This window comes from Botryllus schlosseri, chromosome 13 (genome assembly GCF_051294905.1).
Source record: "Botryllus schlosseri isolate E-star chromosome 13, Bs_hap1, whole genome shotgun sequence".
NCBI classification, from domain to species: Eukaryota; Metazoa; Chordata; class Ascidiacea; order Stolidobranchia; family Styelidae; genus Botryllus; species Botryllus schlosseri.
The window spans coordinates 12,157,066-12,175,336 of NC_137248.1; the positions used below are offsets into that span (position 1 = coordinate 12,157,066).

The 18,271-nt window shown below is 42.0% G+C and overlaps 1 protein-coding gene across 1 annotated transcript; it reads right to left on the reverse strand.

Moving 5' to 3' along the window:
- Positions 1 to 579: 579 nt before the first annotated feature.
- LOC145453488 (interleukin-1 receptor-associated kinase 4-like) lies at positions 580 to 18,230 on the reverse strand. Its single transcript, XM_080331463.1, has 10 exons — positions 17,400 to 18,230; positions 16,532 to 16,616; positions 15,216 to 15,591; positions 14,393 to 14,514; positions 13,659 to 13,771; positions 10,976 to 11,092; positions 9,479 to 9,589; positions 9,090 to 9,279; positions 1,528 to 1,752; positions 580 to 900 (listed from the first exon to the last, which is right to left on the reverse strand). The coding sequence occupies exons 1-10, from the start codon at positions 17,603 to 17,605 to the stop codon at positions 841 to 843; spliced, it is 1,605 nt and encodes a 534-aa protein (XP_080187589.1). The 5' UTR covers positions 17,606 to 18,230; the 3' UTR covers positions 580 to 840.
- Positions 18,231 to 18,271: the final 41 nt, after the last annotated feature.

The window sequence follows — 18,271 nt, forward strand, 5'->3', positions numbered from 1 at the left end:
GCACTCGCCAATTTGCGTATATCAATGCAAAAATAACATATTTAGAATCTACAAAAGTCTATGCGCACTGTGCAGTGCATGCTTTTGAATTAGCTGGATGGTGAGATCCTGAGGTAGGCTTGCTACTTTCAAATTTTCGTTATAAGCAGCCACTTGAGTGTTTTCATGCGACTCCAAACGTACTCTGAAGTTTGAAATGCGGCCCCGACATCCAAAAAGGTTGGGAACCACTGCTTTCTACAATCCGAATTTTAAAAGGTAGATATATTTGCCTAACATACTGTTAATTAGAAGTGGAGGGAGTCTAAAAACATAGCTACTTCAGCGTAAGCTGGCAAAGCCTATTTGAGTACTCAGTAAAAGCAGACTCGCATCGTTACTGGTAATGACCACCTCCGACCCTACAGCAATACTTCGCGCATCAAAGCATATAGATGTGGACTGTGCTAGAAGTCGGCATATACGGAATCTTATTCGAGAATATCGGCCTGGTGTAGTCAAAAACATTATGGATGCTAAAGAACAGTAATTCCACACACGCATGGCCATCGGATAACTCATCAGCAAGCGAACCAGGGCTCGAAAAGTACACATTTTATTGGTGTGAATGACACGATCATGCAAACGGCATATCTATATATCATAATCATATATCCAACCGCGACAGGCTATTGCACCGCGAAAAAAGAACATGAAATACTGCGTCAATCAAAAAGCTATATAAAGTGAGGCGTTGCAGGAAAATTTTAAGAATAAAAATACTGTATCTCTCTCTCTCGTACAAAGAAGCGAATCGGACACGAGTTATAAATTAACTGAAAACGGGCTTGTTGCGGCGCTCTACTCCGGAAGCTCGTCGCGGAGTTGCATGTGCCCAAGGTCTTTCAGTTTCTCCAAGACCTGCAATCAAGTACGGCGCTTTAACGATAAGGCAAGTGAGAAACTAGTTTCAGAGAATGTGAAATATGGCGGGATCGCCCGCTAAATTGAACAGGAACACATAATTCGAGGCGCTGTAAAACGTTTGAACCGAAACCTATATTTCCCGCACTATGTTAGGTATGACTTGACGGATCCCTTCTACCAACACAGCAAAGCGTTGGGTGGGGCGTAAAAAACCACGGATTATGTGTTTGATTTACAACGACGCATAGACATGACAAGCTTCGATATCTTGCGGTTGCGCAAGTTTTTCGACGATACAAAATTCCAGCGATGGCGAATCCTTAATACAGCCAAATACTCCAATACTAAATATGCTATCCAGTCTTTGAATTATCTGGTTTCGAATTAGGAATTTAATTCACTTTCCAGGTTTTTGCGAATTCCGTAATTCTACTTCTAATCTAATTTGGAAAAAATGTGTAGCTATAATTCCCTGGTTTTCCAACTCTTGATTTTATCTGAGTCTTGAGCGCCCGAATATAATAGAAGCGTTGAATGTCGTTATACCACTGATTTTAGAAACGAGATAGGCCGCTATCTTACCGGCGGAAGTAGAACACCAGCCATTAAAACGACACCTACCTTCGACATAGTGGGCCGCTTCCGCTTGTTATAATTCAGCGCGTTCTCGGCCAGGTCGTAGTAGGCGCACACCACGTCCTGACGCCAGGCACCCGCCGTTTTGTCCACGTGGTTGAAAATCTCATCCGGGTCGTCCTCGCACTTTTCGACGATGAATGTGTCGAGGTCGCGCGGGTCCCGGTCCGCGTCGAAAACGGGCAGGCCGGTTAGCAACTCCAGCAAGACCTGCGGAAAAGAGGCGGTTGAGGGGTGTGTACGGGGCCGATACGATGTACGTACAATGGTACGCGTAGGTCGTAGAGTCATACATTTTCAAATTGTGCATTTGTATTATTGTTTTGCGACCAGCTGTGATCAAAGTAGTCAATGTTGGCATTCGAGTAGAGCCAGAAGCAGCGATTTTCAGAAAAGTAAGTATTCTGGGCCTAGTTTTACCTAAATTAGTTAAAATAATAACCATTCGAGTAATTAGTGCAAGGGGGTAAAGCCGAACTCGAATAATCACGGTCTGATTCGATCGAATCAGAAAATTACACAGATCTGGGATAGTCCACCCCGACACTTTTCGGGCGATAATCGCATAACGTCACGGTCGGGAGGCTTCCGCATAGGCTCAGTCGGGAGGCACAGTATCTCGACAATTATCATACCGCGCATAACATCGGCAGTTTTATCGCTTTTTTAGGTTATTTCCACTACATCACCTGCTGCCGTGGAATTCCTGGCACAGCGGCAATCTACACACCGCTTGAGGTATGATAACGACCGAGAGCTACCATCAAACCACAACGCAAATTACAGGACGAGCAATCTTCCAAATGCGTCCCCAGCACCGCAATATTCGACGCCATATTTGAAAGCGCTCGTGTGCGGATCGGTCAAGAAATTTCAAAACGAAGGCCATTCTGGTGCAAATTTCTCGTCACATGACCACTTGAAGAGCAGTGACGAATCATATTACAAGATCCCCAGTAGCCCACAGGAAAGATAAAGCTTGACATAAAACCGCCGTGCACCCAAGGGGACGGCGACTTGACTATAGTCGCCAGCACGGATTAATACATTCGTATTGTGTGGCGCACGCGTCAGCACGCGCAGTATGCAAATTGCAGAACGTAAAGGAATGTCAGCATACACAACCGTGGAAAATACCCGCGGTAACGAACCCAATCTGGTGAGAGTTATCGGGCTGCGACGGGCGCATTATAAAGATTATATCTACGCGTTGGGATTATACCGGGAAGTTAACTGTGAATGATCCTACGTACGCGTGACATTAACTCGTTATGATTTCAAAATCAAATGTCGTTGATTTCCCGAACACGATCTGACAGATCTATTTCGCCTGCTGACACATGCCAATCTATTTAGCTTTACTATTCTTCTGTTACTTTTCATTCATGTTCTAGGTTAGTGGTTCTCAAACCGTGGTACGCCAGACCTTTCACGTGGCACGCGAAAGGTTCGACGTTCTGTTTATCGTATTTAGTTTGTAATTCGCTTTCCTTGCAGTATATAAAACCATAGTAACAACTGCTGCAGTAGTAAAACAATGTCTCGGTGTTATTGCGTCACAGTAGATTCAAAGCAAAACCAAGCAACTGGTGAGATCGGTTAACTAGGGATAACAGACTAACTCATCAGTTACGGAGTATGGATTTAACCATGTCTAAGAGAGTATAATCCAGAATACACAAAGCACTGATGATGGTCCATTGCAATTTAATAAGAAAGTGAATGTTTGCCACAGTGTGCGTTGTGTGAAAACCCATTGAAACGCGGCCACGATGCCCAGCCTATTGAAACGACACCTTGATTCGAAACGCACAGAAAAAAAGAATCGAGATCCTTGCCTCGATGTCTTCTGTTTGATTGAAAGACACCATCATATCTTTTCATTTTATCGCAATTTGAATTGATGAAATAATTTTTTAAACTGAGCTAATCTGAGTACGCTGCACGCTATGCGAATGATATATTTTCATTGATATTATGCTACGTAGTTCGCAGGGTGTTCTCTCCGGTGTCAAAAATGGCGACACCCACGCATTACCGCTAGTTAGAGAATATGTTTAAGAGCAAATCTCCAACTACTATACAATCCCAAGCCTTGAAGTCGCATGTCGCAAGCCTTCAACGCGTCATACTCGAGCGATTACTTTATCAATGGACCGAATGTTTCACTTGCATCGCATATCTTCGCCACAAGCAATTTGAATGAGGTTCCCATCAAAGCGGTCGATTACTTGTATGCAAACGCGCAGGCCAGATAAAATATTGCGTGACCGCCGGGCTAAAACTGCGGAACACGAGTCTGTGGTATATTTCCGAGATGCTACTCCTGTTTTTTTTCTATACAGGCTTCCGGGCTTTCTCCCAGACATAGACGGTGCATAGAAAATCCCAGAATTATGAATAAAGAACTCAAATAACTTCGCTTCTACGGGTTGGAATTGCGTTAAATTTGTTTTGCATCGTTTTTGTAGACAGCCAAACAATTTTATGGGGTTGACGGTAAAATTTCAATTTATTCTATTTTCAATTTTTATATTTAATTCCAATTGGCTCCGCGTCGGCGTATACTGGTTGGAATTGAACCAAATTTGGTGAGCAACGTATATTGGCAGCCTAACAATTTAATCAGTGAATTCCCGGAATCCGGAAATTAAAATTGTTTTTGAACAACCCTTATCGGCAGGCCTGTTTATTTTTGGATTTCTCCAAAAATAACAAAATAGCTTATTTTTGGATGTTTTCAAATTTTGTTTTTGGAGGATCTCCAAAAATAAGAATTGAAGGTGTTTTGAGCCCTATTACTACTGAAAAAATCCACCAAAAGTATGTTATTATCATGTATTCAAGTCCTCCAACACATAGATATCATCAGTGATCTTGATCTAACTTTCCAATACATTCTTCACAAATTTAGTATTTGGCCTGGAGGATGCCTTCTAAAGAATATTAATCACTGCGAGACGCCTTCCCCCCCTTGATTTTCGAGATATCGGCCTCGAGCGTCGCAATTGTGGGAAACATCGAGGTTAGGGGTCCAAAAATGGAGGAATGTCTAACTCTTCAAACTTTCCAATCTTCCAAGCCTTTGCTCCTGAAAAGCGCTCGTCAGTAATGCGCTTGAAACCTCATCCCATGCGTGCCTCATTGAACTTGACAGCCCAACACCCTCTGACCTTCCTTGTTCCGGTCCTCGTCCCAGTCCTCACCTGGACACAGGCGTTCGACCAGGCGCATGAGCTCCTGCTGCTCCATGATCAGAACGTCAAGACCATGAAGCTTCGTGACGGTGGTGCTCAGCTATGTGCGAGCGTGACCATGCGATCGAGAACGATCAGATGGACCACAGCAGCGAAGTTGCACACGCCCGACTGTTTTCGTCCATAACATCAAGGAGTTTGGTACGGTTTCCAGTCAACCAAGAGGCCACCCTCTTCATTGACAATAAACGAGCGTCAACAAACTTGGGGCGCACGCTTTCCATCTACTCTGGATTAAGTTGTGTTGCCGTCTGAAGCATCAGCAGATGAGTCCCGTCATCGCGTGGACGAAGTGATTGTGACAGAGGTGGCTGTATATGATTTCGCCGTTCCCTTTGCCTCACTCAAGCTGCCTTCCCGTCTTCTCTACATGTCGCACTGTGAAACTTATAGGAGTACAAAGGCGGATGGGGCGGGCGCGCAAGGTCAGCAGAAACGTGAAGTGGATTGAGTGGAAGTGGTTTTAGTGTTTCGGTGACCCCTTCCCTCACATAGATGCTGTTTTGTGTGTTTTTATGAGTTTTCTGGTCGTTTACATCGCTCTGACTTGTTTATTTCACTGAAAAACATCATCCAAAAAAATCTTATTTTTGGATGTTTTCAAATCTTATTTTTGGAGAATCTCCAAAAATAAAATCCAATATCCAAAAATAAACAGGCCTGCTTATCGGGCATTGTTACAAACCACCGCTGCGCGATACAATGTAGCATTGACGCCGCGTACCAATCGTTTCGTGACAACAATATCCGTAGGATTGGCTGCGTCAAGACGACAGATGTAGCGCAAACCTGGAAACCATTTCAATTTCAATAGCACGGGCTGAAATATGTTTTCTTCATAACGACGAAAATCGCTGGCTTTCAGCTGCAGAGGGCTGGACAAAACCGAGAAATTTCAGATACAGTCGAATCGCACAATTCGGACACCGGATAACCTGGAGCATCGATTGATTCCGCCAAAAAGCCCGGAAACGGAACAGAAGCGGAATTCGTACGTAAAAAATCGGCAATCGACAATGAACTGATACAAAGCCGAGCCAGCTTCAAAGTCGCTTTCATTTTCGGTACAGTTGCGGACTTGCGTCCATCTTGTAGAACAGAATGACACAGAAAATGCGGTTTCAACCATGGCTGCCTACTGCATTTATGAATTGGTGTGCTATAGTTTAACGGTATATGTGTGTGCTACACAGTATAATACAGTATTTCTTGAATCGTTCGGTATCGAAATACTGTACAATACAATACAAAACTTGAGCATTTTACGCAATCAGTGGCAATTACTGCAGTGTAGAGCTGCTGTACTTCATTTATTACGCAACAGTGCAGTATTTGAATGCGTCGTCTACCTTTACGCCATGACCATTAAGATTTTTCGCTCAATTCGATCAAAATTGAGGGTAACCAAAGTGTTTGAATCAAGCCGAGTCGACTGTATGCATCTTTTATGCGATCACAAAGAATATAATGTCAGTTCTACAACACATAAAGAAAATTAGGTACTTTTTCGACTAAAACTATTGCATTGCACTTTGTGACCATGCCGTCGACTTCTCAGACATGTCATTTCCCTAATATTTCTAGTCGATAACATAACTTTTAGTTGAAAGGAGCCTGTACCCTCGGTACTCGAATCATTGTTCCTATTCCCTATTCACAACTATCGTTATTTTTCGACACCGACTTCATGGTCATGCCCGCACCAGGTCTAAAATTTTGAAGCATCAAATCGTCTCTTACACCCAAATAAGGAAGCACGAAATACTCGAGACAAGTCAACAGCTGCCAGTATAACCACAAAGCGCCCAATGGTTCACACATTAGCAACCTAACCTCGTTCAATCAAAATGTCGGAAAAAATCACTCGCCGCTAGAGACAAGCGCCAGCTTCTGCGTCGAAAAGCTGCCGGGTAAGAACCGCCTTCCGTCAGTGTGAAATCGTAACTAGGCCGGTCAAAAATAGAACTGGAAGTTCCCCGTCGCGACAACGCCGAGAGATCATCGCTGTTTAGTGTTTACGTTCGATGAAATCTGAAGTTTGCACGCGAGCCCGCAAAACGCTGCAATCGGCTGCAAATGACGATCTTATATCGCGACTGCGCGGCAACGGAAGGCATTGTATGTATGTCTTGTATGCGGGCACTCAATAATCCGACTCGGCCACCTATAGATAAACCTAGTTGTCAAATTCGACTAATTAGCGCGAGATGCTGGTGTAGTCTAATTCTAATCCGATATGTGAAATGTTTCTGCGCTCCAATTTTAATCAATTTCTAGCTTTCCTGAAAACGCTACAGAACTGTATCGTGCCAAACGAACAAAGCTTCGTGTACAGACATTTGTAATTCTCGTGCTTATGAGAGTGGCCTCTAATTTAATGCCGGACAATATCGCGTAATGGTGAAGTGTTCGGCTTCTTGATCGGTAGGTCGTGGGTTCGATCCCCGGCCGGGTCAGATCAAAGACCTGATTAGTAACACTTGTATCCATGACTTACCCGTTTGGCGCTCCTGCATCACTGGGATAGCATGCTGGAAGGGTGGTGCAAGACTTTGAAAGCCGTACAAGGCTATATCTGCACCTTCCTTGTCAAGCGGTATATGCACATCATGCACTCATGTTATGCATGCACAGGACGTGCGTATATATCATGACCACGAGTCGGTGTATATGTCGCGAAAAACATCGAAGGACAAAATATACTACGTCCTTTCCTTTCCAAACTCGTATGTCAACGGATTTACGCCCCCTACTTAAGGATTAGGCAACAGAGAAGTCGAGATGTTACTATATATAACCGTGACATTGCACGTGCCTCACTGCTTACCACGAAACTTTCGTCTTCGGGCAGTGGAGTTGTAACGCCAAATGTCGGTGCTATTTCCAATATATTATACGTTAACGCCTAACATAGCAAGCGAATGAATGGACCGAGCCGCGGGCGACGGTAATTTACCGCTTTCACCGTACGCTGACGAGTCAAAAATAACGCGGCGCAAGGTCGCCTTTTTGATCTGCGCGGCCTAATCGGTTAGGTGACACAGGCTAGCAAGTTTGGAGTCATCAATCGTTACATTCCGACATCTGCCCGAGTTTCGGTGATGCTGAGCACGGAAGTCAAAAGCCGGCGACAAAACACTGATTGGGGAATCGCGGGATAAGAATCACGTATCATTATTTTTGAAAAAATGCGAATTTCAAGAGACTTTCGGATCGGTTTCAAAGGCAAAGTAGAAAATGGAAGATCTGAAAACTATTCAAGTAAGGATCTGCTAGACACATCCAAAATAGCAGGCTGCAGCTTCCTGACTAACGCAGATCACAATGACACTAACGGTGACGAGAAAGCGTAGTGGTACAATCCACAGCTGCAACACCATTGGGTTGTGGGTTCGCGTCCGACCGAGGTCGACTCCAGAATTGCTATGTAAGCGTTGAAGGTTTATCTAGGCTCATCCTCGTCATCTCATCTGTGTCAGCAGTGTCTTATAATGCCTAGAAGTGGGCCGTGCTACAAGTCGTCAGCTACGTAATAAAAATTGGCCTGGTGTAACTGACCACTAGGGCTCTTCAAAAATGACTTTTTTTCTCAAATCGTACTGGCTACTTGATAAAATTGTTAGGTTACCTGATTTAAGCCTACACACAAAATTTGGTTCATTCCAGCCAGTAGCCGCATTGCTACAGGAGAAGAACGTTTCTATTTATTATATAAAAATAAATAATGAAAAATTTGAAAATTTTCTGTTCACTCCATGAAAGTGTTAGGCTGTCTATAGAAACGATCCTCACCAAATTTGGTTCAATTTCAACCAGTGGAAGCGGAGTTATTGCCGTCGCAAAATTTGGATTTTAATAAAATAGTATTTACGGTGACCGATTCTTTGTTTATTTATAATAGTTGTGCTCATCGTAAATACTATTTTACTCAAATCAAAATTTTTCGACGGCAATAACTCCGCTTCGATTGGTTGGAATTGAACCAAATTTGGTGAGGATCGTTTCTATAGACAGCCTAACACTTTCATGGGGTGTACAGAAAATTTTCAAATTTTTTATTATTTATTTTTATATAATTAATAGAAACTTTCTTCTCCTGTAGCAAAGCGGTTACTGGCTGGAATTGAACCAAATTTTGTGTGTAGGCTTAAATTAGGTAACCTGACAATTTTATCAAGTAGCCAGTACGATTTGATAAAAAAAGTCATTTTTGAAGAGCCCTACTGACCACAGTAGCCGAAACGCCATCAATACCAAAAACTAACAGCATACTACTACAAAAACACTTACTATGCCAAATCCGAACACGTCCATGGCGGCCGACACCTCGCCGCGGTGCGCCTCGGGAGCCATATACATCGGAGTGCCGATAGGCTTCGTCGTCACCGTGCAGGTCTTGTCCCTCGCCGTGGACACCGATCTGATCAGCCCGAAATCGCTGATACGCGGCCGGGTCTCGGTGTCGAGCAGTATGTTGGAACTGTGCAGGTAAAAGCCGGCGGGTTATGTCAAAAGAGAGGAAGGTATCTTTACATAGGGTTGGGCAAGCGCATAATTTCAATGCTCCATAAAAATCATCTGTTAGCGCTAGACTGGACTCATTACAATTGTTACTCTATACGGGTTCGCGCATTCGAATCATTTTGGCTGGCCCTACTCTATATGCAACGGAACGGTACCTTTTGATGTCTCTGTGTACGAGATTTTTCTTGTGCAGATATTCGATACCGGCCGCGCTGCCTTCGGATATTTTCAGTCTTTGCATAATGGATAGTCGGCACGATCCTTGCCTGGTAAGAGATGTCGTTATAACGCGAATTCGCGACTGAGTCTCTCTAATTCGCGCAGAGCAGCAGGCTTATTTGCGCTGTCGCAACCCAAAACAATCAAGAACGTTACAGCGGCCGATCTGACGGATATATTATCCGTTTGGACAGCTTCAATGTCAACTATACCAAATAAGTACACGGGGTGAGAGCGAGCGCGGTATTACGTGGGCACCGACACAGATTAAATCCGACTATAGCAAAACAAAGCCTATCCGAGCTATGATTTAGGAAAAACAAGTCCAGTGATCGTAAAGTGCTACTTGCTACTTTTCATTCGATGTGCTCGTGTGCAGCAGTCTTATTTACAAGTTCTAGGCCAGGATGGGTGTGTGATTTTATCGCAATCTTGTGGCGTTTTAAATTGATGAAATCGGTAATAAACTGAACGAAACTGAGCACTGAGCAGGCTGTACGCTGTGCAGAAGATGTGTTTCCTCGATTGTTATGCTGCGGACTTGAATGGATGTTTTTTTTCGGTGTAATAACGACACGCACGTGCTATATTAAGTTGGAGATGGATTATATATTTCCAAATTCGAATTGAATTTATAAAAATACTAATAAACGGAAGGAACGAATGAATCTTACTCCAAAATAAAATTGACTACCTCTCTCCCGATCGGGGTTTACCCGTGACCCGTGACGAAAACCAGGGCATTTCGAAACAGTATGAATCACGCAGTCAAGGTCAAACAATGTCGCGACTCGGGAAAGATTAACGCGTAATCTCACAAACACGGTATTGGTCACTTCCTACTTTGGCAAGCCTGTGACGCAACACTACCGTGACGGTATCAGGAAATAACCATCTTTTCCCGAGAGGCCGCAACGTCGCGAACAAATCTTGATAATCGCCATGACTTAACCGGCCTAGTCTTAGCCGGTAGTAGCTACGCCGTCGTCCGCGGGCGAAAAATTTCGCGGAAACCATTGCTATTTAAAGATTACATGTAATTTAGCGTGTAACGGTAATCACGGCCACAATTCCCGGTCCTACATAGGCCATACTCAAATGTTCATAACAATTCACCAAACGTGGTCAAACTAGACATCGCTGGCACTCAAGTAGAACTAGAAGTAGCGGCTTCTAACGTAGTGACAAAGTATTCTAGGCCTGGTTTTGCTACAACTGGAATCAGGCGTGCGATGACTAACAATATCGATTGCCGGTCCTAGAAACCATAATACTAACAACAATTCACCGCCCACAGAAAACAAAAACACAGCTATACATCTCCTCGTCACATCCTACCGGAAATCGCGCAAGCAAGTGCACACAGCGTGAGGAGAAGTGACGTACAAATCTGGGATTTTATTTTTACGCGACAATGTCGCATCACAGCCCACCTGCAGCACTCCAACTTCGAGCTGAGCGATCCGTTGAACATGAAATCGTAGACGAGACACAGCTCCGGGCCGTCGCAAGAATACCCGATGAGAGGTAGGATGTTTTCGTGTTCGAGTCTGCGAATAACAAAATGGATGGTGGCGCGAGTCTGTGGTTCGCACGGCAGACTCAATTTATCCTTCAGAGAAGAATACAGCCGCTAGGACCAACGCGCAACATTCTGACAAAGATAGAGAGATGAAATCACATGTAGCCAACGCAATGAAGTATTCTAACTTGCTGTCCCGGTATTTTCAAATGTTAGATAAAGGTCTCGCCAAAGAGCCCTCTGACCTGCATTTGCACATCCCGCATTTTCCACTCAATTATATTAGCATATCCATTCATGTATGAATTGTATCGATATGGTGAGGTGGTCCAAGTGCTCATTGTTGGCACTCGCGCAGAAGTAACGGTGCAAATTTCTACTAATGTATAAGTAGAGTTAAGATTTCCGAAGAAGTAAATCGTCGCAGTGACATCAAAAAATATACCCATTCCAGTAAGTAATGCAATTAGTCAAGACTACTTGAGTGCTATGAAAAAGTAGAAATACTTCATTAGCCTACTGACCACCTCGTCCTACACATCCATATACTGGGTCGTGAAAATAATGACGCTGGGGATAATCTTGCAATCTTGGTCCAATGTAAGCACTTGTAAAAAGAATGTCATCACACAGGTCACGAGTTCCTATTCTATGAAGGTAAATACCCAAAACCTATTAATTTCAGGAAAACGCACCAAAACTTCCGTTAATCCGAATATTCCAAATAAACAGGAAATCCAAGTATAGGTTTCAGCTCTGATCAAGTTGATTCACCTCGGTGACAAAGCCAATGTATCTCTCTCAGATCATGTGATAACCGAAATAATCTGTTTCAGATGTGACGGATTCTGTTTGATAATTATTAAGATAAGAGGTAGTCTGTAATGTCTGGAAGGTGCTAATCTGCACAAAAGTCAAATCCACATGCAATTAGCATCAAATTCAAGTCAATTAAGACTAAAATCCAGATAAGTCAATTTCAGATTGACACACCGGGTAATCTTTAATAAAATATATACAACGAAGACGAAAGGCGATTTACATGCTCTGTCCAAGTCACAAATAGGGGCGTAAGTCAACATACAGATATATATGATTGAAACAATGGCGATATACTAAATCTATGAATCCATCATCACACAACGCGATACAGATGTAGCATTATGTAGGTTGGAAGTTGGGATAGGCAAAATAGAGTACCTCAATGATTTGATTATGAGCCAAGTGTTAAGCTTCGAGTTGAGTATACGATTACCACATATTTTGAAGTCACAGCATTTTTGTTGAGCCAGAAAGTGCAAATATATATCCTTTTTGCAGAACTACTGCCAGTTACATGTTGTTAAAAATAAATTCTGTCTTTATCGACCATGACTATTTCATAGCAATTTGTGACAATACAGCGGCTCGATCACCAACTTCAGAAATGCCGTTTAAGGCACATGCGTAGCTGAAAGCCCGAAAGTTTTGACCAAATATGTAAATTGTACAAAAAATTCTTATATATTACCTTTTCTCTTCCTAGCTTCATGTCATATCGTGTAAACTACGATAATATGGTCTGGGTCATTCTCTGATTGCCTTGGCAACGTTTGGAAATAGTCGGGGGGGGGGGATTTAGGTGAAGACTGGCAATATCATTGATATAGACCCTATTACAGTACATTTCTCATGTCAGTGAAGTATTGCACTGGCTAATTCCATAGAAAATATTACACACGATTCATTTTGAGAGCCATATGAATTTATGAGGAGTATCGGAAGGCACAACCATCACACGTAGGTTTGATTCTGCTTCTACTAACAGTTCATAAGTGGATGACTGAGAAGCAATTCAAACCAATCGTTCAATGCTAGTAATACATTTTGGAAAAAAGATACCAGCAGATTCCCAATGCATCGAGGACTGTTGAAAAATCCGCGGCACATCCTAGCTAATGCTAGGGGGGAAAACGCGCTATTAATATACCGCTCAAAATAAGAAGTTCAATGTCGACTTAAACTAGCTGTGAACCGGAAAAAAACATGTCCATACAATAAAAACAACCTTTGCAACAAAACGAGGGTATTTCCACCACACAATGGAGCGTGAATAGCTCGCGACGAATTTCAAAATTTCCGCAAAAGTCTCGAAGCGCTTTCAAACGGCGAACGGCAATGAAAAGACCGATATTGTCGGGGTGCCCAAGATGGGAGTTTCCAGTCGCGCGCTACATCATCGCACACGCTTATTCTTAGCTGAGGGAATCGCGTCACATCGAAATGTGCAAACAACTTTGACAAAGTCAGGCTTCCGCAAAAATCTTGAAACAATTTCAAACAACGACTGGTAGCGTAAAGACGGATATCGCCATGGCTCCCAAAATGGGGGTTTCCAACAGCTAACGCATAATGGATCTGGAACACACTAATTCTTAGCTGATGAAATTGTGCTTTGAAGCAGTGATGATAAGGAAAATTTTCAATGTGGCGGGGAGTTATAGTCGATTGTTTAATGGGAACGGATCCTAGTCGACACAATAATTGTGTTTCGCCTAGCAGCCTCGAGGCTATATTTCAAATCATTACGCCATCACCAGATTTCAACAACTTACTCCGATATAATATGAATTTCCTTCTTGAACTGCTCGGCTACTGCAATCGCCAGCTCTGGCGCGTCCAGTTTCAATCGTTTTATTGCAATCTTTCTTTTATCGGATTCGTTGTACTGCAAAGAATTCAATATCATTATCTATCCCTGTCTAGTGTCTAGTTAACCAACGTCCCAGAGTACAAGTTGACTCGGCAAAACACCTGGGATTCCAGAAATATGATGATTCATTCTGGAAATCCTGGACTCCGTAAAACGGTAGAATGTAAATGAGTGAACAGTGAACACCTATGGCGTTTCCATAGCAACGTTGAGCAAGCTGGATCGATATCATCAGCGGAAATAACCTCAAAGTTGGGCACACGCGCAAATAATAATCAATTATGGCGTGAAATGGTGTAACTCGATATGACCTCATTGCTTATTCCTAAGAATTAACATTTGGAATAAAATAGTAATACCACCGAAATGATAGAATGGAGCGATAACGTCAGGTTGCACAACTCAATATTGAAGTAATGATTTGTGTGTAAGCTGCCTTATCTCCAATTCCTCGAAACACATCTGGCTTAGCATCACTCGTATGAAGTTAATATTTATAAAGTCAATACTCCATTTCATAATAACAACATGATACCCTGGAATGATGCAAGTCTAAGAGACGGGTAATTGCTTTACAAGCAATAATGAGCGTGTCAAACCAAAAATGGCCCTAATCATAATTATAATTTTGAATACCTTTTGTGATTGTAAATCTAGATGTCCGCTGAACACTGAACCGAATGCGCCTTCTCCAAGCTTACGGGATTCGTCAAAATTTGACGTCAATTCACTAAGATCCAAATAATTAAATGATGGCACTGAAAACAAAAACGGTGAAAAAATGAGATCACGATTAATTTTACTGTAAATATTTCACAAACAGTACTTCCCGTAACACATCAGACTGTTTGATTAGTTTTTGATGGCTATCAATAAATTACACGCTATTGAAGATCATTTGCGCAGTCGAGTAATAATAAAATTATCGCAATAAAAACGTAAATACGTTCTGCTAAGAAACAGCTGGTCACAGTGGTCACACACGACGATATCACCGATCAATATGGCCATATTTAAAAGAGTCGCTGGATACACACAACTACACGAATTCAATTACGGCACAAATCTTAACTGAAAGCGCATTTAGTCATGAATCTGATATCTATAACATTTCTAAATACCTCTGGAGATATAGCAAAAAAATTATGAGTGAAATTTACTGTTCCTGTGTATGAGTATGAGCAGGATCTGTAGTGAGCAAGAAATAACAAAATGAATATGCCTATACGAAACAACTAACATTATGATAGTGTATCTATCTGTAATCTATTTACCAAATAAAAAATAGGCCTAACCACTCCTTTCGGGAAAAACTGGAGCTTGATAATGCTAAAACACCAAGTGGTGTTAAAAATATGAGGTCCCTAGCCACCTATACTACTTTACCTATGGCAATTCATCTTCCAAAATCAATTAAAACTACACTGCAAGGTAATGTTCAGCAAATGTTGTTACTCACAATTCCTTTCGAGGCTCAGATGCTCCAGAGACAGGCATTCCGAGATATTCGTCATTTCCGACATATCATGGGACGGATAAGGCAAAGACTCGTGCTCAATAGGTGTTCGTTTGCAGCCACCCGAATGGACTGTCTCTGATTGTGGGGTAGGCCTATAACTATTCATTGGCTTATTCGAGAAGGTACTAGCACCAGCTCCCAGCGCGAGCGCGACTGCTGGGCCCTTCTCAAGTCCCACGGTTTCTTGATAAGACGGCGGCGAATGCCATCGCACTTGGCCGGTTGCTTGAGGCAGATAATCCAATCCCATTTCGACCGGTAGTACCATATTTGCAAGTCTCGGCAGATTCATCCTGTGGAGCACTTGTACAAGATCCTGTTTGCGAGAACGCAAGGATTCAGCCGTGAAGGACATGTCATCAATAATTGCAAGGCAATATTAATTGGCTAATAAATTTATATTTTTTATCATAGGGTTATAACAGGGTTGCAGTTTAGGGATATGAAACCATCAAGTCAACTGCAGTCTGAGTGCAGATATCAATTCCTTGTAAGTACCGTAGTGGGAAATAATGACCTTGACGGCTTATGCAAGGATCAAATTTTTACACCTTGACTTGATTCTATACGATCAGAAAATGAATTCATTTAGAGCAGGGGTTCCCGACCTTTTTTTTTACAAAGAGCCCCCCTTTTGAAAGATCAATGGCCTCCCTATTTTTTAGACTTTCAGCTTCCCTGGTTTCATCAACTCAGAAGGCCTAGTCAGAACTGTTGAATATAAAACACATTATCGGCAGCCCATTCCTTTGTAAACTCAATATCAAGAAGTAGCCTATTGCTGTAACAGAGTTTTTATTAAATTTTAATTTATTTCTTTTGTTATAGTAGGGTGGACTGGGGTGACAAATTTTTAACGGCCCTCTGAAGTAGGCTCAAGGCCAGGTTGTGAACTCCTGATTTAGAGCATTGAAATAATGCAATTTGACGATACAATAATTTCGTAAAACCCACCCACGCCTCTAGGAATATCAGTATTGAAGAATAGTTTTCTTACCCAATATATTTCTATTTTGTATGTAGGCATTATACATCAAAATTAACAGTTTCATTGCAGTCAACAATAGCGCCCATTACATGGTTCAGTAATCCACAAACTTCTCAATTTCTTGTAAATTTTCTCGAGTGACAGGGCCTATAGCCTACAGGGATTGTATTCAGGCATAAATTCATGAACTTAGAACATAAACATGACATCTTATAGCAAGTTTCGGTGGTAGCCTACTACTGACAGGAAACAAGTCCGGGTTACTTGCCTTTGCCGTAGGGTTTGATGTTGACCACGATGCCAACAGCATCAACGTAGCACTTCTGCCGTGTCGGGCTTTCAGTTCGAAGTTTCTATAATAAAAAATGTCTCACATTATAAAAATCTGTAATACAATATTTCTGGGGAGGGGAAGTAAGTTAACCGGCAAAATTTTTCAGAATAGCCCATTTGCTTTGTCTTGGGATTGGTCCCAGCAAGGTATGCAGCGAGCCCAGAGAAAAGGAGGAAGAGGTAAAACAAAAGGGGGGAGAGGAGGAATATTTGGAAAACAGACAATGTTCTAAATTACGATAGATTAATCGGGTAAATCTATGTACAAATGCCAATGCAACAAGAATTGGATAATCTTGCTCATGTTAACGTCTCTATACGCATAACATATGCCAGTTGCGGTATATCAAAATATAGATTTCGATATATTTTGTTCAATTCAGTACCGATATGTGAATAATAAATGACTTACAGAGCAGTTAAGTGAATAGCAGATAAATTTTGGTGTTCTATTGATGGCTGACTGTGCAGTGTGCAGCCATTGTCTAGTACGAAAACTGGTTAATTACAAAGATCGTTAAGACAGTGTACGACAATAATAAGAACAAATTGCGAATGCATTCTGAATAAGTGATAAGCAGATTACTCTCTCCATTATTATTACTTCTACTCTGTAGAAGCTTGACAACGCCTGAATGATATAATCAATATGGAACATCAGCGTCTTGATGGCAGTACTGCAGGAAGGTTTCGACAGTAATCTTAAATATACAATAATCAAACAACCAGTATTGGTACAAACAGGCCATCCTCATGCATAGACATTCAGATTGAAATAAAATAAATTCCAATTTTCCTCTTACTGAATATCATTATTCGTAAACCGCGGTGTCGGGTTCGTTGGCCCAAGAGGTATCTTCAGCGCCAGGTCACGCCACGTTGTAGAGGTTCCATCAGGATCCAAGTGACGGGCAATATTTTGCAAAATCGAGTAAGGCAAATCTCGAACAAATGTTCCGGGGTTGACTGCACGTCTATATGGTGTAAATTGTTGCCTGTACATTGACATCTTACAGTCTGTTGATTTCAGTTGCGGTGAACAGAGTTTTTAGAATTGGCATATTATTGCCATTTTTTGTAACACTAATGATATATACTCAGGTCTGTCACAGAAATAAAAAAGTAAAAAAATTATACAGGTTAAGACTTTCCATAATTTATCAAACCACACCTCGCAATATAAAATGCCAGAATTTAACTACTGGTAAACGACGGCGAACTTTCAGAATGTCACTTGACAGCCTTTCACCAAGGACAAAAAAATTAACTACGTCCTTTATTTAGCTTCCGCGCGGCAAATAAAGCCCGTTGTTAATTCCTACGATACGTTGACTTGAAGCCTTACTACATATTTACATAAGAACTATCTCATTCATAAATTCCTGCTCGAACCCGGTGCATATAAAGATAAAAAGAACTTGCTCCTTTTAACCTGCGTGGTTATTTCCATTCCAACACTGACAATCCACATCCTTAATAATTAGGTAAAATACAAATTTGCGGAATGACTTATCACAAACAAGTAGCGATCTGCATTGTTCATCTCACGGCGAACGCAAGGAATATCGTTGTTAAAAGCCAAGTACCGCCCACAGCTCACTTTCGATAAGATATATTCCGGAAATCCCCGTCGACATCTGACCGAGTGTTGACACGTTCGGGCTTTCCCGCAGCC